This window comes from Lontra canadensis, unplaced genomic scaffold (genome assembly GCF_010015895.1).
Source record: "Lontra canadensis isolate GAN:19392208 unplaced genomic scaffold, GSC_riverotter_1.0 scaffold4, whole genome shotgun sequence".
NCBI classification, from domain to species: Eukaryota; Metazoa; Chordata; class Mammalia; order Carnivora; family Mustelidae; genus Lontra; species Lontra canadensis.
In genome coordinates, this window is record NW_022630998.1 from 53,608,222 (window position 1) to 53,631,262 (window position 23,041).

The 23,041-nt window shown below is 40.6% G+C and overlaps 1 protein-coding gene across 2 annotated transcripts in view; it reads right to left on the reverse strand.

Annotated features, from left to right (window-relative positions):
- Window positions 1-5,632: 5,632 nt before the first annotated feature.
- Window positions 5,633-23,041, reverse strand: part of STK32A (serine/threonine kinase 32A) — a 126,946-nt gene continuing 109,537 nt past the window's right edge. Inside the window, exons 9-13 of one of the 2 annotated variants that reach the window (XM_032850724.1) lie at window positions 22,567-22,683; window positions 20,109-20,234; window positions 18,918-19,046; window positions 6,691-6,755; window positions 5,633-6,279 (exon numbers count right to left, since the gene is read on the reverse strand). In XM_032850724.1, the coding sequence (XP_032706615.1) occupies window positions 6,189-6,279; window positions 6,691-6,755; window positions 18,918-19,046; window positions 20,109-20,234; window positions 22,567-22,683 (528 nt within the window). In that variant the 3' untranslated portion in view covers window positions 5,633-6,188. Of the gene's footprint in view, window positions 6,280-6,690; window positions 6,759-18,917; window positions 19,047-20,108; window positions 20,235-22,566; window positions 22,684-23,041 lie in introns of both variants that reach the window. The other variant, XM_032850718.1, reaches the window with a different exon arrangement.

A 23,041-nucleotide genomic window follows, 5' to 3' on the forward strand; every position in this document is an offset into this window, starting at 1 on the left:
CCAGCTTGAGTCCCAGATATACCCCTGGGCTGTCCCAGGCAGCCAGCATTCATTGTACAAGTTCCCTCTTTGGAAAACGGTGTGTGGGTGTTCAGTTCTGTGTCTGGTGAATATGAACAGACTGTAAATCTCCCTGTGATCTGTGGTAGCTGTGAGGCAGCTCTGGAACGTGAAGAGCTGTTTGGTTTGAACCGTGAAGAAAACTGTGTTTTGAGTTTAGCTGAGATTAAAGAAAAGTTCATCAAGTGACTGTTAATGTACACCTGGTTATTAAAATAACTATGAAATTACGGATGTGGTCATTCTTCTGTACGCGACGTGCCGTTTCACCTATAGTATCAAAACTGGACAGTAAGATGACATGGTTGATGAGGGGGGCAGATTTGATGACAACAAGAGGTTTCCTAAGGAAATTTGGGGGGTTTCTATCTTACCAGTTGAGGTTGAGTTTTGTTTTGGACACAGAGTTTGGTGACTGTTAATGAAACTTAGAGTAACTGAAGTTTTTTCTGGGGATTGTCTCATGTAAAATGCATCGCCATTTGAGATAAAGTCTGTCTGAGTCCGGTACAGATCCTGAAAGGGTTTCTTGCATCTCTTTGTTTTTTGTCATCCCCTTAAAGATTTTCTGCTTCTCCCTTAAAGTCTGGACTTTGAGAAAATTCAAACTAAGCATTTTCCAAGGTGTGTATATATTTTTCTCAAACTGTATTCTTTCTGTTGTTGTTTTTAAGATTTTATTTATTTTTTGAGAGAGAGCCAGAGAGAGACCATGGGTGGGGTGTCTAAGGAGAGGGAGAAGCAGACTCCCCACTGAGCATGGTGCCCAACTTCTGGGCTCAAACCCAGGACTCTGGGATCAGGACTCGAGCCAAAGACTTAACTGACTGAGCCACCCAGGCACCCCAAATGATTCCAAGTTGTATAGGAGTGTTGGAAAGGATTATTTACTAAGCTACTCCAACAGATGTGAGGTCCTATCATCAAGTTAAAAGCTATGAGAAATCTAAGCCTTTTGGAATTTATCCTGTTGAAGGTTCTCAAACTTTTTTTTGGCTGTGGAACCCTTTTATATCGTCTTTAAACATTCCAGTGAACCTCTTATCCAAACTCTCTTTGGGATCCACTTCTGTATTGTATGGGATACTTCTCATTGCAAATGTCAGACTACTGTATGCACAAAAGATTTTTGGAAAGGGTATTTTAAAGTCTGGTGTAATGAGAACTTCAGGGATACAATTAGGTTGACTGAAACATAGCTGGGTCTAGAACGTGGTTTCTCTTAATCTCTTAGCTCCGTTTGCTTTCAGTAAGTGCTTCTTTGGAAAACTTTTGGCTATGGGAACAGAACTGGCCATCGGCATCCCCAGGTTTTCATTTTGCCTGCCTAGCAACTCAGGGGAAGGAGATAGGCTCCCTCACTAGTTACAACCAAAGAGACCCATTCCAGTTGGCCTGGCCTGGGACCTGTGTTCACTGCAGGGCTAGGCACCCTGGCCAGGACACTGAGACTCATGAGCCCCACCTGGTCATATGCCTATCCCCAGAGCCACGTGAAGCCTGAGGACTCGGGATCACCCCTAAAACAACCAATTTATGATACCAGATTTGGATACCGGGTGGCAAAACCAGCAGACGGCCGTGGTACCTTTCTCAAGCCTGCAGGGCCTGAGTGTTCTGCTGAGTGAAGAGCCTATGTGTAGGTTGGAGCAGGTAGAGATGGGGATCAGAGAATGCTGTTTTCTTATTCATTGCTTATATGTGTCACGAACCCTTCTTCTATAGAACAGTGCTGTCAGTACAGGAGCCTGGAATGATGATAGCTTTTAACCCTGAAGCTTAGAAAACATCAAAGGCTACTCTCAGCACATAATTATTTCAGTTTGAGTTTCAAGGTTTGACCCACAGTCTCAGTTTGCAGCTTGAACTCAGGATTGGGGAAATATCTGTCCCAGCTCGGGACCAAGGCAGCAGCTGAGCTCTGCTTAGGATTAGAGTGGGTTCAAGGGCATGGGCAGAGCTTAACTAAAGGGAACTCAGGTTGCAGGGTTTACAAAGAGATGAAAACATGTTTAAAAAAAAAAAAGTTGTGAAACAGAAACAGTGACTTTCACACATCTGTGGGCTAGAACTATTTGGGGCGGAGTCACACCTGACCAGGTAGGGGATGAGAGCACTGAACAGGCATATAAAGGTCTCTCTTTGAAAAACAGAGAATAAGGTTTCAAAGAACTTCCTGGAATCAGCTCTGCTACCATCAAACCATCACAAAAGGGACACCAACCATGAGTAGGACATGGGGGATGGAAGGGCCAAAGCAATTGTCTAAAATGAGATCACATACTTAAATTAAGGCCGGCACTCTTCAGAATCAAGAGTTTTGGATCTTGCCATGTACTCCGTTGGCTACTGGGAATAAAACAGGGCACCTGACATGGCCTGGACAACAGGTCACTCAGCATTTAGGACTTCAGAGCCCACATGACTTAAAAGAGCCTACTGATTTCAGGACAAGCCCAGGGAACCAGCTGGCCTACTGGCCACTTAGCTTCTGTGGGCCTAAGGGGAAGTTGTTTCCAGCTACAAGGATCCAGAGCTGCCTGTGAGCTCCTGTCCCAGATTTGGAACGTCTACCTGCTGTCCTGGTATATGGAATGGGATAGGATGGAGATGCTGAAGGGTAGCAAGACACAGTGCTGTAAAAGAGGGGCATGGGCTGTCATGGACAAGATCAGAGCAGAGGGCAAAATCTGGAACTCCGGCTGTGCTCCCTGATGTGTGAATGCTCAAGGGGTCAGGCTTTTAGTTTCTCTATTGGTGGATCAGTTAAATTATGCTGCATTCCACCGTTCTAGGACATCATCTCTAATACCAGCATGTCCCTGGTCAAGGACGGTGCTCACAGTGGGAAATGGAAGTAGGAACAAGTAACTTTGGGGACCTACAGCCCTACCTCCAGGAAAAACAGTGACACAGCTGAGAAGCACCGGTGGCTTACTGTATACAGAAGACATTTTAATACACCAAGGCACATTTACATTCTAGCGACAGAAGCACATGTTTCCCACTCAGTGGCTCCCTGTTCACAACAGCGCAGATCAATGAAGTTTGGATTTTGAACCTCAGCATTTAACATCAGTCAGACACACTGAGCTTGTAAGAAAGAGCAATCGCAGGAGGACAGTGGGAAATGATGTTGTGTAGACAAGGCAGGCACGACTGGCTACTGAAACATAAACGATGTGTTGCATGCCTTTGCCTTTTCGTCTGGCTGGCGAACAAAAGGTTTAGCATGACTGTACCGTGGAAAGCAGCAAGACTGCTTCCTGCCAGCTCTATCAGCATTCTTTCTCCCGAGCTATGTACTTGCCCATCCAATCTAGAGAAGCTATGATGATCTACAGCCCACTAGTTTCCGGTTCAAACTTTCCCATCACAAGAAGCTTCACTACGAATTAATGACCATAATTCACTTAGCAGGGCTTTGTGCGGCTGGACACTTATTGCTGCCCTAGCAATGATCCCAGCCAGAACCAGGGCTGTCCTTGAGATGTGTCAGCCATTAGCAGAGTATTTACTTCCATGGAGTTCGGGGCATGGGCAGGGTGGCAGGACTGGCATGCCCTCTCACCCCCCAGCCACTGGGAGGGGGATCACAACGCCAGGGGCCGGGTGACCCAGCTGCAGTGTAAGAGTTGTTATAACCTGGATATTTCTGGACTTGCTTAGACTTTTCTAGACTTTTCAGGGGCTCTTAGAAGGGAGAAAGCAGTTAGAAGGAGATGGGAGAATACCAGGCAAAGGGCGGCAATACTCAGCCTGTTTTCTAAAATTCTGAGCCCCAAGCCTTACTTGTCACACATCTCATTGCTGAGACATGTTCCGGCTGGTTTGGGTAATAACTTTGGGCCCAAGTTAAGGAATAATACCAAAGAAGCTAATACCAACGTCTAGCAATCATGGTACAGATTTAGGCCTCCTCCTGGTTTCTGGAAACCTTTTTGTCCTAATGTTGAAGATGAGCGGTGGTGGGAGATGCTTACAGTCAGCTGTTGGGCGCTTTCGATATGGTTCTTTCTCATTCTAACTGGAAACACATTGTGGGTCTGTAACCTGATTGGGACTGAGAATCCATCTTACCGCTCTGAGGCTGTGCTGTCTGGTTGGTGTGTCCACAGTTCCTGAATGTCCACAGAGGTGCCTTGGGCACAGCAGGAACTCACTGGACATAAAAACTAGGGGCTCACACTACATAGATGTTATGGGGTTCCTGTACTGTTACACATTGTACAGATGTGAAATGGCACAGATGGCCGGCCCCCTTCCCCATGCAGAGCCCCCTGATCCCATGGTCCCGTGGCAAGTGTTTCCTGAAGTCTTTCCTCGATGATACATACAAGGTCACAGCAAGAGGAGGGACCAGGTGACTGGAGAGACACGTCCACAGCACATCAGGACTTGAGGCAAAACACATGGAAGATGCAAGATGGTAAACGACGCCAGTGGCCCCTGACACTCCTGGAGTAACCAGCCTGGAACAGAACCCGGTCACCTTCCCCTTGCTCTTTCCATACATAATCAGAAATGGAGTTGGAGCCAGTGCGTATTTTGTAGCTTTCGGAGAAAAGCAAAATAGCACGGGAAAAATAATATGTGGGAAATGTAGGAAAAAAAAGTCAAACAGAAGGAAAGAGCTGTTTTTAATTCTTAACAAAATTGTGGTTGCTCTTAAAGTAGAGACACTATTCACAGTTCTGCCAGAAATTCTGGGCCTGTTAACTCAGTGAGGAGGAAATCCTGGAGGCCAAGTTAAAATCCAGCATTGGCTTCCTACCCATGTTTAATTGCCCGAGTGCTGCTTCCCTCCTTGGATGTCTGGTGTGGCAGGTGTGGGATCTGTTACTTCTGCCTGGTTTCTCGGTCTGCCTGCTTTCTGCCATGTTGGCAAGGCCCTGACTGTCTGTAAGGACGAGGTTTAGGTGGCCTGACTACATCTCCTAGTTCTCTTATTCCAGTCTATAAAGGCATGTATAATCGGAAACACATTTTGGTTCATCTGATACTGGCCAAAAATGAGCCCAGAAATAAAAGACAAAATCAAAATAACCCCCCACATGGTGATTTGCTTCATTACTGGAAGGTGGCTCACTGCACTGGGCTTCGCTGAGAAAAGATTCCCACCATGGTGTGGGTACTTTAAAGGGGTTTCCAAGCGTAAATTTTCCTATCTTCCAAATTCCCCTCCCATTCTACTCAGACTATAACCCCTGTACAGGTAAGGGAGAGCTTGATTACTAAAAGGTGGACATGGTCTCAGTGTGACGGTAAGATTCTCTGATCTCTCCAGACAGGATCTCTGATAAGAGGACAATTTACTCTCAAAGCTAGGAGGTGAGTGATATGCTGACAACGGCTTTACAACTGGCTTATGGGGGCTGGGGGGGTGTGTGGGGGGCCCTGATTTGAAGCATTTGCCCATTTCTGTGGTGTAAATATCACCAATGTTTACCAGTCATGACCAGTTTCAGCTGCCCAGCTTCACATCTCTGTCCAGGGCGATGGGAAGGATGTGCTCACTGGGCTCTTGCTGGCTGACTGGAGCTGACAGGGTATGCTAATTCTAGAATGCCTCTGGAAGGCCTCAGAAATCTGTTACTTCTAATCCGCTCCCATTCATTGCTTCTTGATTGAATTCCTTCTCTCTCCTCCGTCAGATGGGGGCTCTCTGACCCCTCTAAGAAATTTTCTAGCTCTGAAGAGCCTCACACAGCCACCAGCCACCCATCAGTGTCCATTTGCCCATTTGTCACAGTGTAGTTAGAATGAGTGGAAAAATAAATCTACATCTCAATATTCCTTTTAAAATAAAGATAAAGGCTGTGTGGAAAAACAGAATGGTAACAGTAGAAAGGGAGAACAGAGCTCCTCTTGTATAACCCTCTCATTTAGGTGAATGACCCAAAGCAAAGACCATAGAGGAAGTGACTTGCTCAAGGCAACATAGTTAATTCGTGGTGAAACGAGGTCCCAGGAGACCCAGAACTCTCTGTCTCTGTCATGCTGCCTCCTCCCAAAGGCGTTTGTACACATTTCCTAAGGTGTGTGAGGTGTGGAGAGGTGAGAACTACTGTCAGCAATTCCTGGCCTGAGGTGGCAGGAAAGGTCCCAAGCAGAAGAGGCGGAGGACTTCATTTCTTATTCTGACCATTCTCCTCTTGGGGGTCTTTGGTTTGTTCCAAGGCTAGATTAGCCGGTCTTCTATTAAAGTCCCTGTTTACTCTTAAAAGAGAAAAGAAAAAAGAAAAACAACCAGGACTTATCATTGAAAAGAAAAAGAAGTGATTTAAGCTTTGAAATGACAGAATTAGGCCCCACAATTTATAAAGCAGCATGACACAAGGAAACCTTCTTAAACGTGTCACCAATTTTACGTGTTTTGGTCCCATTCCTGTGTCCTTCCCTGTCCTATCCCTAAGTTAGATAGCTAACTTACCTATTGCGGTTTTTGAAATCTCATACAGGGGGGAAAAGGCTTCTGAATTTTCCAATCTTTCTATTATGGATATGTATCATTTTTGATGTGAGAAAAAGTTAGAAAATGTTAAAAAAAAAATCAGCTAAGGCTCTACAGGTAATCTGGCTGAAGCATCCATCATCCTCTGGGCTGCTGTTGAACCAAGGCTTACTTACTTTTCTCTGTTGAAAATGATGAACTCTTTCTGGACAGACTCCAGATGCTCTTGAAGAAGGCACGTCTTCTGGGGGAGCAGGTGGGAGTGGGGGAGAGAGAAAGAGATGCAGTTAGCGGACCAGGGGGAGCCTCAAACAGCCAGGAAACCCCTGTCTGTTCACTGGCTCAAATCTCAGAAGCACCAGGGTATCTTCCAAAAGGACACTATCTGAAAATGTGTGGCAGGAGACCCCAATCAGAGTAATAGGGATGCAAATAAGGAAGAAACCACCAGAGGATAAAACATGGCAACTCTGTTCCCCACAGCAAGGAAGATGTGGGTTATGGCTTATTAGCTTGATGTCTCTCAGCCTCTCAGCCCATGAAGAAACAATGGCTTCGAGGTGGGTGGGGATGAGGGTTTACTGAGCTGGTTGCTTACTCGCCAGTCATCTCCTGGCCCTCCTATAAAAGGTTTGGAGGTTCTACTTAGATTTAATGAACAGTCTGGAAACACAGTTCTGGGTGAATGTTCCCTTCAACAACTGTGCTGGGGTTGATTAATTGTACCTCAGGCACAGTGAGCAAAATCTTTATTTGTGACTTTTTCTCAGATAGGCAAAACATTTGCTTTGACAGTATTATCCAGCTTTTAACATCTTTTGAAGACTTTTCCATCCTAATGAGGAAATTTACCCTCAAAATGGTGATAATCATCAAGCCCAGGACAGAGTCCCACCCAGATCAAATGTTTTACAAGCCTACAATAAAATACTTCAAAATGACTTCCGAAGAAAAAAAATATTCCCCAATGAAAAGATATTTATTCATTCATTTTTTTTTTAATCTAAGAATTAAGAAATAGTAAGTCTTCAAGTATTGAAGAATTTTCTTTCCTGAGTGAATGTTTAGGTGATAGAAGAGGCAAATGAAAAGGAGAAGACATTTCAGAGGAGCGGGGAGGGGACCAAGACAAAGGGGAGAAAGGAGACTCTGCTATACTTACTCTTGTTCTCAAAATGGGGTATTTGTAACCCTGAGGGTTTCTAGTGTCAGTCATGGGGGACATGAAACTATGGGGTAAATACAATCTGATAGAGCTTCTCAACAGCAGTTTTACCCCAAGATTTTTATTTAAAAATTTATATTTATATAAATAAATATATGTAGCTTATACATAGTGTCCCAAGAAACATCTTTATAAGAAGTGTTGTTTTTCCCCTGGTTTTATTGAGATACAATCGGTGCCCAGCCCTGTATAAGTTTAAGGTGTACGGCATAATGACTTGATTTTCATATATTGTGAATTACAAATTCAGTTAACATCTACTGTCCTGTTGGTTGACAAAGAAAAAAGAAAAAATGGTTTCTCCATTTGATGAGGACTCTTAAGGTTTACAGTATTCATACCTTCCTCTAGATCATAACCCAGTGTGAGGTGCAGCTGTCATGTTGTACGTCACACGCCTGGAGTTTGCTTATCTTGTAACTGAAAGTTTGTACCTTCTGACTTCCTTCACCCAATTACCCAAACCCCGTCCCCTGTGTCTGCTTCCCAAAATGTGATCTTTCCTATGAGTTGGTTGGTTGGGTTGATTCCACATACAACTGAGATTGCACAGTATTTGTCATTCTATCTGACTTATTTCCTTCAGCATGACACCCTCCAGGTCCATCCATGTTGTTGCAAATGGCAAGATTTCCTTCTCTTTAAAGAATGAATTGAGGGGTGCCTGGGTGGCTCAGTGGGTTAAAGCCTCTGCCTTCAGCTCAGGTCATGATCGAAGGGTCCTGGGATCGAGCCCCGCATCGGGCTCTCTACTCAGCAGGGAGTCTGCTTCTCCCTCTCTCTCTGCCTGCCTCTCTGCCTACTTGTAATCTCTGTCAAATAAATAAATAAAATCTTAAAAAAAAAAAAAGAATGAATTGATACTCATGTGTGTGTATGTGTGTGCGTGAGCATACCACACCTTTATTCAACCACCCATCCATATCTCCATGTCTCGGCTATTGTAAATAATGCCACAGTGAACACAGGAGTGCAGGTATGTCTTCAACACAGTATTCATGTTTCCTTCCAATATAGCCCCAGAAGTGGTATTTCTGGGTCATAGGGTAGTTCTGGTTTTAATTTTTGAGAGAAGTTCCATACTGTTTTCCATAGTGGCTGCACCAATTTACAGTTCCACCAACAGCGTTTAAGGGTTCCCTTTTCTCCACATCCTGGACAAAACTTGGTATTTCTTGTCTTTTTGATGATGGCTATTCTATCAGGTATGTGTGGTTTCGATGTGCATTTCCCTGATGTTTAGTAATGTTGAGCACCTTTTTGGGTACCTGTAGGCCTTCATATATCTTCTTTGGAAAAATGTCTATTCACGTCCTTTTCCCTTTTTTCAATTGGATTATTTGGTGTTTTTGCTTGTTTGTTTTTTTGGTTTGTTTGTTTGTTGCTTTTGAGTTCTATGAGTTTTATATGTTTTTGGATAATAACACCTTATGAAATATATGATTTGCAGATATTTTTCCCATTTAATAAGTTGTCTTTTTACTGGTGAATTCCTACTTGTTTATTTTGTCCTGGTGCTTTAGGTATTATATCCAAAAAAATCATTGCCAAGGCCATTGTCAAGGGGCTTTGTTCCTACCATTTCTTCTAGGAGTTTTACGGTTTCTGGTGTTATATTTAACTCTTTAATCCATTTTGAATTAATTTTAGGGAGTTAATTTTTGCAAGATATAAGGGTCTGTTTTCATTTTTTTTACAGGGGAATGTCCAATTTTCCCAGCACCATTTATTGAAGAGACTGTCTTTTCTCCATTGAGTATTCTTGGCTCCCATGTCAAATGTTAGTTGATGGTATTTGTATGGGTTTATTTCTGGGCCCTTGATTCTATTCCATTGGTCTATGTGTCTGTTTCTCTCCAAGTACCATACTGTTTTAATTAGTATAACTTTGTAGTATAGCTTGAAAGAAGGACATATGATACTTTCTGCTTTGTTCTTCTTTCCCAAGGTTGCTTTGCCTATTTGGGGGTTTTTGGTGGTGCCATATAGATACTATGATTTTTTTGTTCTACTTCTGTAAAAAATCCCATCAGAATTTTAATAGGGAATGCATTGAATCTATAGATGGCTTCAGGTAGCACAGACATTTTAATAATATTAATTTTTCCATTCATGAATACAGGATTCCTTTTTACTTATATGTGTTGTCTTTAATTTCTTTCATCAATGTCTTGTTGTCTTTTTATTAATGCAGTACTACTTGTTTATTTTATTCCTGGTGCTTTAGGTATTATATCTAAAAAATCATTTATAATATAGATATTATATCATAGGATATAATTTAGGTATTATATCCAAAAAATCAAATTTCTTGTGGTTTTCAGTACAGATATTTTTCACCTCCTTGGTTGAATTCATTCCTAAGTATTTTACTGTTTTTTTGATGCTCTTGTAAATGGTATTGATTTTTTTCCAGATAATTCGTTGTCAGTATATAGAAATGCTACTATATGGTAATTTGGTACCATGCAATTTCACTGAATTCATTGATTAGATCTGAGAGTTTCTTAGTGAAGTTTTTATGATTTTCTATATATAACGTCATATCATCTTCAAATAGGCAATTTTACTTCTTCCTTTCCAATTTTGATGTCTTTTATGTCTTTTTGTTGCCTGATTGCTCTGGTTGGACTTCAGAGCTTTGTTGAATAGGAGTGATGAGAGTGGGGACCCATGTCTTGTTCCCGATCTTAGAAGAAAAGCTTTTAGTATTTCATCACTGAGTATGATGTTAGCTGTGGACTCATTATATATAGCCTTTGTTAAGGTATGTTCCTTCTATACTTAATTTGTTAGGAGTTTTTAATCATGAATAGGTGTTGAATTTTGTCAGATGCCTTTTCTGTGTCTCTTGAGATGATATGATTTTCTCTCTCAATTCTATCAATGTGATGTATCACACTTATTGACTTGCATATGTTGAACCATCTATGCATCCCAGGGATATATCCCACTTGAGTAAATGTTCCTTTTAATGTATTGCTGAATTTGGTTTGCTAGTATTTTATTGAGAATTTTTGCATCTGTATTCATCAGGGATGTTGGCCTGATGATTCCTTTTCTTTTCATGTCTTTTTCTGGCTTTGGAATCAGGATAATGCTAACCTCATAAAATGAGTTTGGGGATTTCCCCTCCTCTTTGATTTTTTTGGAAGAGTTTGAGAAGGATTAATGTTTATTCTTTTTAAAAGTTTGGTAAAATCGCTTCTCGGCCTTTTGGCTAAGATCAAGTGTAAAATTTCAGTAAAATTCACCAGTGAATCTGTTCTGGGCTTTTTTTTTGCTGGGAGATTTTTGATTACTGACTCAAATTCCTTACTAGTAATTGTTCTCTTTAGATCTTTAATTTCTTCCTGATTCAGAATTGATAGGTTGTATGTTACTAAGAATTTTTCTTAGTAAAAAAAGCCCATTTTTTTCTAGGTTGTCCTCTTTGTTGTGTATATAGTTGTTCATAGTGATTTCTTTTTCTCCTTAGCATTTCTGTGCTCTTAGGGAGAGGCATTGTAATGTTTTCTCTTTCATTTATATTTTATTGCTTTGGGTCCTCTCTTTTTACCTTGGTTAATTGAGCTGAAAGTTGGGGTTTCTTTTTTCTTTGAGAATAGTTCGCCGTGGTTTTTTTTTAAATTTAAAGTATTACAAAAAACATAAATACAGAAACATATATATTATGCAATATTTTTACATATACAATATTTCATATATGTTTATATATGTATATATTTTTATGCATAATATATATCATATATATCATTGCATTAAAATATATGTAAATTTGTGTAATATGTTTATGTTTGTTTATATGTTTATATAGAATATATATAAACAAAACATTTACATAAACATATATAAAAATTTATATACATATATGGACATATAAAATGTTCCTTAAAATATAACATAAAAGATACATTTAAAAATATATATATATTTTTTAAAGATTTTATTTATTTATTTGACAGAGATCACAAGTAGATGGAGAGGCAGGCAGAGAGAGAGAGAGAGGGAAGCAGGCTCCCTGTTGAGCAGAGAGCCCGATGCGGGACTCGATCCCAGGACCCTGAGATCATGACCTGAGCTGAAGGCAGCGGCTTAACCCACTGAGCCACCCAGGTGCCCTAAAAATATTTTTAACCTTACAAATCAAGATTAAAATCAACTAAAATGTAGAAATCCATGTGAATTTTTTTCTCTACCACCAAATTCTGTTTTCCTTAAAGATATAAAATAGACACTCAGAGAGGAGTTTGTGAGCTGGTACTGCAGACCCCACGAGTTGCCCCCCACCCACCCACACCAGTCCTTGAAATGTTCACGTTCAACATGTTCTCTTTCCTCTGCTTTAGGTGAAAAAGTTTAAGAAGTTCAGTGACATGGTTAAGTCAACAACAGTAGCCAGATCGAGATGATGAGGGAAAGGAGAGGGAGGCAAAGAGAATGGAGGGATGAATGGGTCTTATGTGACTGAGAAGGAAAAGGTTGGTTAGAACTCTTCGAACCCGCTTCTCAGAAATGAGCAGAGCTGATGGCTATTACACTGGTATGCATGGAGGTGGCAACAAAAGTATCTCAAGGGTTTGCAGCAGGTGGAAATCTCAGGAGGTAGCAGAAGAGAACTTTCATCATTTGCCTCAACAGCAGACCAGCTAGGTGATGTGTCTGTCTTTTTGGTTCTATACTTGAAAGTTGTTGATGAGCAGAGAGGAATGAAGGGAGAATATTCTGGAAGCAAAGAAGTAGAGGCATCTGACATAAATAGGAGCAAAAGTAGGAACATGGGAAAGAAAGAAGATAGGAGTCAGGATGTAGAATGGAAGAGTAAAACATAATAATTAATCATTTTGCCAAACACATTACATGTACTAATTGACTCAGAACAAGTCTATGAAGTGGGTGCCGATATCAACTCCATTTTATAAATGAGAAAATGGGAGGAAAGGGAAAACTGTAGTGCTTTGCTTTATTTAGTCGTATCCTGGATCCTGCAGCAGTGTATCTCAACCTTAGCTGCATATATAGAATCACCTGCAGAACGTTTCAGATACTGATGCCCAGGCCACACTCCCAGATTCAAATGTTTCTGATCTGGGGTGGGACCCAGACACCAGTATATTACACACCCCACATTATGGGTTAAGTGTGATGCTAAGGTTGAGAAGCACTAATGCAATAGGGACCCAGAGGAGAAGTCCAAGGGGTCATATGATAAGCTTTCAGCCTTTTACAAGTCCACGGCTTAACACAGTTAATTGTTAATATGCCTTCCTTACATCATCTTACTTCTTCCTCAGATCGATCATGTAGGTCCTATTACTGTTCCGATTTTTTTTAATATAAAGGAATCAATGCTTACAAAGGATTCATGAGTTAATGTTTAAGTCATTACATTTAAAAGGATCATATAGTTGTTTGGAAAGTAACCACTAGACACTGCCTCATCCAGTCAGAGTAGGAAGCATTCACAAGAGATGATAGCTCTTACTGGAGAGAGGGGACAGGCACTCTCTAACAGATTTTAAACAGTCTATTGAAGTTCATTTTGCCATCATGCTGGTTGGATTAGCATTGACTGTTCAACATGTAGAAACCATCATTGCAGATAGTTACACACCCCACATTCCGTCTTTTAACAAGATAATTCTACCCCGTTCTTATCCTTATAAGTTTAGAGCATTTTAAGCCTGCCTCTTTCTGCTCTGTACTCACTAACACGATTCCATTTCTTAGTCTCAAAGCACACAGAGCCTCCTAACGGTGGGTGAAAGAAGTCTACATGAGTAAAGATGAAAAGAAGAGAATGTTCCCTCTCCCTTACAGCTACAGATAATAGATCTTCATCATGAAGACAAACAAAAACAAACAAAAATAACACACACACACACCCACACACACACACATACACATAAGAACAGATTCTAGCAGATATTTCTAAGAAGGTCTCTTATAAGACTTGTGGACTTCAGAGGTTGTTATTAAGCCCTGTGAAAATAAATTTTACTCTCTAGTGTGTCTATGATGTCCAGTGGATTGCTTCCTTAATAACCTTCCTTAGTAACCTGTGGGCCTGGTGATAGTAGTTACATTTATCCATTTCCCCTAAGGTGTAAATATCTACACTGATTACCTTTACAAATTGAGAAGGCATCTGAGACATGACTCCCCTCACCTCTTTTCCCACATGAAAAAGTTAAAAAACAAAAACAAAGCAACTCTACTAGAGTTACACATGTTTACGTAAGTATATGTATAAATATATATTTACATTGATACAACTATATATTTGTATATGTGTGTATGTCAAGTATATATTATATAAATAAAAATAAATATATAAAATAAGATATATATAAAAGATTACAATAGGTTTTATTTTCCCATACACAAAATTGGTATTGTAGGGCTTTTCCCCTTAATAAAGCTTTCTAGGATATACATATATGTCCATAGGAAAAATAGATCTTGCTAATTATCTCTTTTCCTCTCACCCTAGCATCTCTTAAAACAAATTTTTTAGGGGCATCTGGGTGGCTTAGTGGGTTAAGGCCTCTGCCTTTGGCTCAGGTCATGATCCCAGAGTCCTGGGATCGAGCCCCACATCGGGCTCTCTGCTCAGTGGGGAGCCTGCTTCCTCCTCTCTCTGTCTCTGCCTGCCTCTCTGCCTACTTGTCTGTCAAATAAATAAATAAAATCTTAAAAAAAAAGGACTACATTATAAAAATTTCCATTTTAATGAAATGCCAAATAAGAAAGCAGATGGAATTTAGAGAAGAAGATAAGCCAATGGGTTTTTTGTGCCTGTTTTTTTCCTAACCAGGAAGCAGTGTTTACAGACTGAGGGAGTAGTAGGAGACCATGCATTATCACTAAAATGATCATGGTTGGATCGCTGACCTCTTTTCCAAGCCAGATCTGGTTCCAGATCTGGTTCCTCTAGGTTGAATAGAGACAACTGCACAGAAAACAAAGGATAAGGGCATTTCAGGACTTATATCCTGAGAGTTTAGAAATGCCTTCATTATTTCAAAAGAAACAAAATGGCAAATGGTTGCCAACAGTAGGAAATACTCATGCTGTGCTTAAGAGGCTTGGGCCAGAAGAGGAACCAGATCAGAGGTTTGCTCTTCTGGAAAGCCTAACTTGGACCCTCACTCAGGATGAGTGAGTAATTCCCAGAGCACTGTGTACCTCTAAGGGCAGCAATGACTAGCCAGTCAGAGACATTTCCTGACATAGCAGACACTTCATAATCATGGATTGAATGAATGAATGAATGAACATGGTCATACTGTAATGAGCTGCCAAGATTGATCCTCACATTTTAAAAACCTTGATGTCAAAGAGTAGATAGAGTGCTATTTTGAGATTCATGATCTTTTCTGATTATTTTTGGAAATACTAACCTTTACTGTAAATCAAAATACTTTTTATTTTTAAACGTAGGGTACCAGATTAAGAGGAACTAGAACAGAATATTAGAGTAGGCATCTCCAAGCTCCCATCAACAGAAACAAAAAACAAGCAGAAACTGTCAGAGCTAACTTTGTCAGAATTCTGGAAAGCAATCCAAAGTTCTTTTTAACAACCAAGGAAACACTAAATCAAGAAAAAAAGCAACTTAAAAATGCTTCTGGTGTTCAAGGAAATCTCTGTCAAAATATTAGCTAAACACAAGCTAGCATAATAGGAACTGCAGGGATGACACAAGACAAGGAATATGGGGTTTGCAAAAGTAGTTTGTAAAAGTTACTTTAAAAAGGATGAGTACTGCCTTCAACAATCAAAAAAGAGCAAACTCTACAAGAGGAGAGAATCTGATTTCTAGAGTTACTACATGATAATATTCAAATGTCACGTTTTCAACAACAAAATCACAAGGTCCATTCAAAGGAACAGAAATTACACCTGAGGATGCCCAAACATTGGATTTACTAAACAGAGACTTTTTTTTTTTTTTTTAAGATTTATTTATTTACTTTAGAGTGAGAGTGAAGCATGAGCAGGAAGGGCAGAGAGAGAGAGGGAGAGAGAATCTCTAGCAGACTCCGCCCAGTGCAGGGCTTGATCTCACCACCCCAAGATCACGACCTGAGCTGAAACCAAGCATTGGATGTTTAACCGACTGAGTCACCCAGGCGCCCCCAGAGACTTTAGAACAACTGTCTTAAATATGCTCAGAAAGGTAAAAGAAACCATGGAAGGAAACCATATGTCAGGGTAAAAAACAGTCTCAATACATTTTAAAATTTTAAAATCATACAAATGATCTCTGACCACAACACAATGAAGCTAGAAATCAACAACAGAAGGAAAACTGGGAAATTCCCAAATACATGGAAATTAAACACATTCTTAAACAACCATTGTGTCAAAAAAAAATCACAAAAATTAGAAAATACTTTAAGATAAATAAACAAAAAAACCCCAACACACTAAAACTTAGGGGATACAGTGAAGGCAGTAATCAGAGAAATTTTATAGGTGTAAATATCTACTTTAGAAAAGAAGAAATATTCCAAATCAATAATCTAACTTCATACCTTGATGAATTAGAAAAAGAAAAGCAGGCTAAACCCAAAGCTAGCAGAATGAAGGAAATAACAAAGATGAGAGCAAAGATCAATGAAATAGACAATAGAAAAATAACAAACATAATCACTGGTTCTTTGAAAAGATGATAAGACTGACAAATGATTAGTCATATAGAAAGAAAAAATGCAAATAACTAAAATCACAAATGAAAGTGGGGACATGACTTCCAGACTTACCTTATAGAAATAAAAAAAACCAGGGTGACCAACTGTATATTAACAAATAACATATAGATGGAATGGACCAATTTGTAAATAAACAAATTACTACAAAAATTTTAGAAGAAATATAAAATCTCAACAGACCTATAACAAGTAAAGAGTAATCTACAAGTAAAAATCTGTAATAAGAAACTTTCCAGCAAAGAAAAGTCCAGGACCAGATGACTTTAGCAGTGAGTTCTACCAAATGTTTAAAGAAGAAACAACACCAATCTTTCTCAAACTTGCCTGGAAAACCCCCCCGCCCAAAAAAAAAAAAAAAAAAAAGGAAAACCGACTCATTCAATGGACCCAGCTTTACCCCCATACCAAAACAGCTAAAGACATCAAAAGAGAAGAAAATTACAGGACAATTTTCATTATGAATATAGATAAAAGAATCTTCAACAACATTGTAGCAAACCAAGTCCAACAGCATATTAAAAGATTATACACAATGACCAAGTGGGATTTATCCCAGGAGTGTGAGAATGGTTCACCATAAGAAAACCAGCCAACATAACACATTGCATTAACAGAACTAAGAAAAGAAAAATGTGCAAGATTATCTCATTTGACCCAGAAAAAGGCATTTGACAAAATGCAAAACACTTCATGGTGAAAACACTAAAAAAAACTAGGAATAGAATACTTCTTCAACAAGATAAAAGGCTTTTCCAAAAAAAATCACGGCTAACACAATTCTCAATGGTAAAAGGTATTTCCCCCTAAGAGTAGAAAAAAGGCAAAGATGCCTGCATTTGCCATCGCTATTCAACAGTGTACTGGAATTTCTAGCCAGAGCAATCAGGGAAAGAAAAGAATTAAAGGCGTCCAAACTGTAAAGAGGAGTAAAACTAGCCTTATTTGCAGATGACATGGTCTAATGGATAGAAAATCCCACAGAATCCACAAGGAAGCTTAGAGCTAAGAAATGGTTGCCAACAGTAGGAAGCAAAGTTGTGGCATACAGAATCAATATAGACAAATCCATTGTTTCTATACGCCAGGAATTAATAATTCAAGAAGGAAATGAACAATTCCATTTCCATAGTATCCAAAAGAATAAAATTCTAAATAAGTTTAATGAAGGACACGAAAAATTTGTACTCGTAGAAGCTGTAGAACACTGCTGAAATAGATTAAGGAAAAATATGGGGTTTGGGGTACCAAAAAATGCTGGAACTAAAGAATGGTGGTGGCTGTATAGCATCATGAATTGTACACTTAAAAATGGTTAAAATGGAAAATTTCATATTATATGTATTTTACCTCAATAAAAATTTAAAAACAAAACATAAAGATCAAGCGGTTGTACACTTCCCCGAGTAGAGATGGAAGGGCCTGTCTTTATCCTGGGCAAAGCCACTTCTTGGTAAAGGATCCTGAGGTCGATATGGGGCCTGGAAGAAAGAGGAAACAGCGTCCCTCGTTTGGGCGGTCTTTGAAAATGCTAGGGTCTGCCCTGCAGGTAAGTGGCTTGCCGCCTTTCTCATCAGGAGGGAGGCTTCCTGGGGCTGTGTGTTGGGGAAGAACTAGGACAAGAGGGGACCCCAGGAAGATGTCTGGTGGGGCAACATGACCTTGTAACTCTAAGAAGAGCAATGCCCAATTTTCACTGTCCAGTTACAAAATTTCCTTTCCTTCCAATATACTGAACCTCCTGTTTATTGAGCCTACGCTGTATGAAGACACTGGTAGGTGCGACCTGGGCTTTCCCCACAAGGAGCCTTCATTTTAGTGGGGGTAGAAAAAGAAACAAATAAACACATAAGGATTTGTAAATTATGTTAATGTCATGAGGGAGTTAAAAATCGGGGCTGAGAAAGAGCGCAGTATCGAAGAGACCTTATCTTCGGCAAATGGCGTTTAGGGTATAAGGGACAATAGGAAATCCCCTACGTGAAGATCTGAGAGTAGAACATTGAGGGAAGAGGGAAGAGCAAGGGTCCTAAAGAAGGACGAAACCTGTAGTCAGTGAAGGTCAGATACTTGTAGGGTTGCATGTGGCCTTGGCTAACTTGACTGTGAGAGTGTAGAGTGTCCCTGGAGGGCTAGAGACATGAAGGACTTTGAGAATATTTGTTTGCAGAGCTACTGATTGGAATGTCTTCCAGGATATTGTAAAATCTGAAATGAGAGCCTGAGGAGGGCCATAACTGAATGACGTTCATGGCAGAGCCAGAGTCCACCGCTAAATGTAACCGCTCTGCTAGGAACCCCAGTGTGGCCCAGGCCTGCCATTCCAGAAGCCTGGGGGTTCAGCGACTCCATGCGTTCACAAAACAGCAGCTCTGGGTGCTGAGTGGCCCTCTCACCGGGAGCTCCCCAACCGTGGGCGCCAGGAAGAGTCCCGTGACCCTGAATCTGGGGGGTACCTGCTTACCTGAGAGGAATCACATTTCCTCATCTCCTTCTCCTTCTTTGCCAGACGCTTCTTTTTCTTGTGAAGAGGTTTGGACTCCAGAATCATTTCTTCAAGTTCAAAGGTGGGGTCACAATTCAGCCTGCCTTTCTGCAAGAAAGACCAGTTGGTTCACTCTTTTGATTCTGGGTCATTCTACAGAGATGCCGAACCTAATACCAGGAACAGCACCTGCTTCTCATGGAGCCATCCGAGAATAAGGAGCTGCGATTCCTACCATGTTTTAAATAACTTATGGCCGGCTTTGTTTTTCATAGTCTTCGATTTTCTATTTTGTTTGTTTTCTAAACTCCCCACAAGCCCTCAGTGAGTGTGAAAGGAAATCAAACTCTAGTCATTTTTTTCAAAGCTTGAACTTGTGAATTATGTTTCCCAAAGTGTGCTCTGATGATCGTGTATATAGATGAGAATCACCTGAGTTGTTTGACCAGTTGCCCAGTTCCCCGGCCAGACCTTCAGAGTCAGTGTTTCTGAACAGAGGCTGAGGAAACTACATTTTTAACAAGTTCCCCAGATGACTTGGAGGGATGGTAAAGTCAGAGAATCATACATAGAGCCTCTCCTGAGGCAGAGTGGATAGCTAATGGCTGTGGTGTGATGCAGAGGAGGATTTCTTGGCCAAAGCTTCTGACACCACCTTTTCCCAGTGGTCCGAACGAGGCCACAGATGTCCCACAGCCAGGTACTCAACCAGTGGGAATTATAGTCCTAATGAATGTAGCTCTGAGACAGCGAACCACCAAAGGAAGAGGGGTGAGTGGTAAAAATAACCCCAACATTTTCAGTGCTGTGACTCACAGAACCATGGAAACAAATTTCTACATCTTTGAAATCTGAGAAAACAGTGTTTCCTCAATGAGCAGATTCCTGGGAATGACTCCTCGGAGGATTAGGGCTTCCTTCCAGTAGAAGCATACCACAAAAAGGGATTAGGACCTAGAACTCCAGATGCCGATGGACCTGGATGAGAATCCCACTTGGCCACTTGCTAGCCACATGACCTATGGTGGCCCATTTCCCCTGTGTGTGCCTCCGTTGTCTCATCTGTGAGACAGGAATCGGGCTGTTGCAACAAATACGGGTGGGGTTATCTAATGAGACCGTATGTGTAACTGAATGAGGGTTGTTATGGATTTGTTAGGATTGACTCACGTTAGGAATGAAACCTGGAATGAGCCTCTTCTGCAGAACCGCATCCCAGTTCATGTCATTCATATACGGGAAGTTCTGAACGTCAGACAAGTGAGAAAATCGCTGATCTGGATTAGGCTCAAGTAGCTGTAAATAGAATACAAACACCAAGATTATAATGAAGGTCAACATGGGGCAAAAAAATCATACATAATAACTCCCTCTAAAAGTTTTCAAGTGTAGGTTTGAAGGAAACAAGGTAGTGTTTCCCTTCCCTAATCCTATTAAGTAATAAAGATAATACCTACATAAATAATGGGATAATGCATGCATAGAATGAGCTGTAAATAGGTTTTTGCAGTGTGGTGAGTGAAAATAGATGGTCCTGTTGAGTTAAACATACCTTTGATTCCTGATTCCCCTACTTTATTAACTTTGGGCAAGCTTGTCCTCTAAACCTTTGTTTACTCTCTATAAAAAGGGGATAATAGCCCATTTTATGTGGTTGTGGCTAGGAATAAATGAGGCCATGTAGATAAAGTGCCTAAGAGAAGGTCTCCCCTTATTAGGTAGTGAATGCTTGTGTGTTTTTTACAAATGAAATTAATTTCCTACTAAAAGTTACAGCTGTTCGTACAATTAATCAAAATATATTGTATAAGATGTAACCAAGGTTACCAGTAGAGTTTGGGGTTTTGCGAACTGTGATTAAAGATTCTCCCCGTGGAACTGCTCCACAGTCAGTATCACATCAGTCCTGTGGCTCAAGTGGGAAATGTCAGTTCTGCTGGAGACTACAACCATGGATCATCGGGGTATGATTTTGGGGTGAGGAGGGCTTTCTTGGAACTGAGGACAATTTGCTTATGGAACATCACCCCTCTCTTCTTCATCTTTGACATTATCAATATCCCTATTCCAACACAGGGAGCTTGACCCAAAACGCAGGAGGCACAGGTGTAACTGTAGGCCCTCAAAGCTCTTGTCCTTAGCCAGCCACAACCTGTGCGATTTTCCCTCTTCAAAGAAAGCCAAGTGCATCCTGTGAGGTTCCTCATTCTTTCCTCCACATAATCATTCAGTGCATACTACTTAGCTGCTCCTACAATTGCCATTTCCATGAACATGGGCACCCTGAAAATCTGATGGACACTATGGACCTCATTTATTCAAATACCAGATTTACCACCTGTCAGGCTCTGGGCTAGCTGCCTCAGGTGAAGAAGCCTGATGTGGTCCCCTCTCATAAGGCTTAGATGACAGTAATCATTAACCCAAGAATCACACACATATAATGTATAAATTCAAATTTTAAAAAATGGTAAGAAGGAAACCCGGTTCTATGTGAGCTTACGACAGAAGAAAGCTTCCTCAGAAAGTGATAGTTCAGCTGAGATCTAGAGCTGTGTTTCTCAAACTATGCAAGAGGGCCAATTTTTTCCATTTAATTTCTTACCCAGTGAGATCAGTATGTGGTCTTATTGTGCATGGCTAATATGCAGGGCCGCAGCACACACAACTTGTGATTTGAGTTAATACCCTGTTCAGTGAGATGAGGCCACTGACCATGTACTTAGAAACATCAGCAATATCCCATTGCTATAACAGTTTCTAAATGCTTCTCTCAATTTCTATACTCATGGACCTGTAGGGAACAATTCATGGATTTGCACCAGTCACTGAATCTCATTGAGTAGTGCTGACCTAAAGGAGGGAGCTGGAAGAGCTGGGGATGGAGGCACTATTTCAGGCAGAGCATGAGGAAAGGCCCTGTGGTAAGAGGTTGATAAATGATGGTGAGGAGGTAGAAGAAAAGGAGAAGAGAAAAAAAGAAATCTATGTGTAGTCAAAAGGGGAACAAAAGTCCAAAATAAGGCTTGGGTGGTAGTTAGAACCTTTATACCATATAGATTATTTTGGTCTTTATTCTGAGAACACTAAGACAATGAATTTTGCTTTGAACAGATCAGTATCGGGCAGAGGGGAGAACCAAATGGAGTGTGTGAAAGTGTCCAGAACAAACCAGTTTTAAGGTAAGACCTTATAAGGCAGTAGGACTGAGGAGATGGCAGTAGAGATAAAGAGAAGTGACAGAGTCAAGAGATATTTACAAAATTAGGTTATAGAACTTGGCTGTGAATTGGATATGGGGATGATGGGTGACTTTTGGTTTCTGGCTTCCATAGCTGGAAGGATGGAGGGGGCCAATCACTGGGAAAGGGAACATCATAGCAAGTCCAGGAAATAGAGAGTGATCAGGAACTCCATTTTGGACACACTGAGTTAGACATGGCTCAACAAGAGGACATGTGTGTTGCCCGAATGAAGCCATGTGTTTGCAAGCTGTTAGGTGCAAAGTCCACTCTAGAAATGTGTATCATCATGGCTGCCTCCAGTATTATAAACTAACTTCTCACCTCAAACCAGAAGGCATGCTTCTTTTTACCACTTCCTTTTGTCATGCAGTCCTCCTTCTTACCTTCTTGAGTAGTGACACCATTTCCTGTGACCAGGCAGAGGGATAAGTCACGATAGCTGTCTCAAACATGTGTGCGATTTCCTTGCTGGAGGTACTGGAGCGAATATGGTATGGTCTCTTGGGGGAGAGAAGAAGGAAGAGTCTTCATTTTTATAGGGTAAAGAAAAAATTTTGTTTTGCCCATGTTCCCGACTTAAATTTTTCAAATCTCCGTATCATTTTCTGGTCCCTTCCAGCTGATTGTTGTTTTCATGTGCAAATGTGGTCTACTGTTGTCAGATCTTTTTTTTAAAAAAAAAAAAAAAAAGACCCCAGAAATCTCTAGTTTCCTGTGAAATCTCAGAATTTTTTAAAAACTTTGGTAAGTCCACTGGGCCAAATGAAACAGTTCTGTACACTAAATCCACCTTGAGATACCAATTTGGGGCTGTTCTGTAAGGCAGCTTACGTAAGTATTTACATAAAACATGGGAAA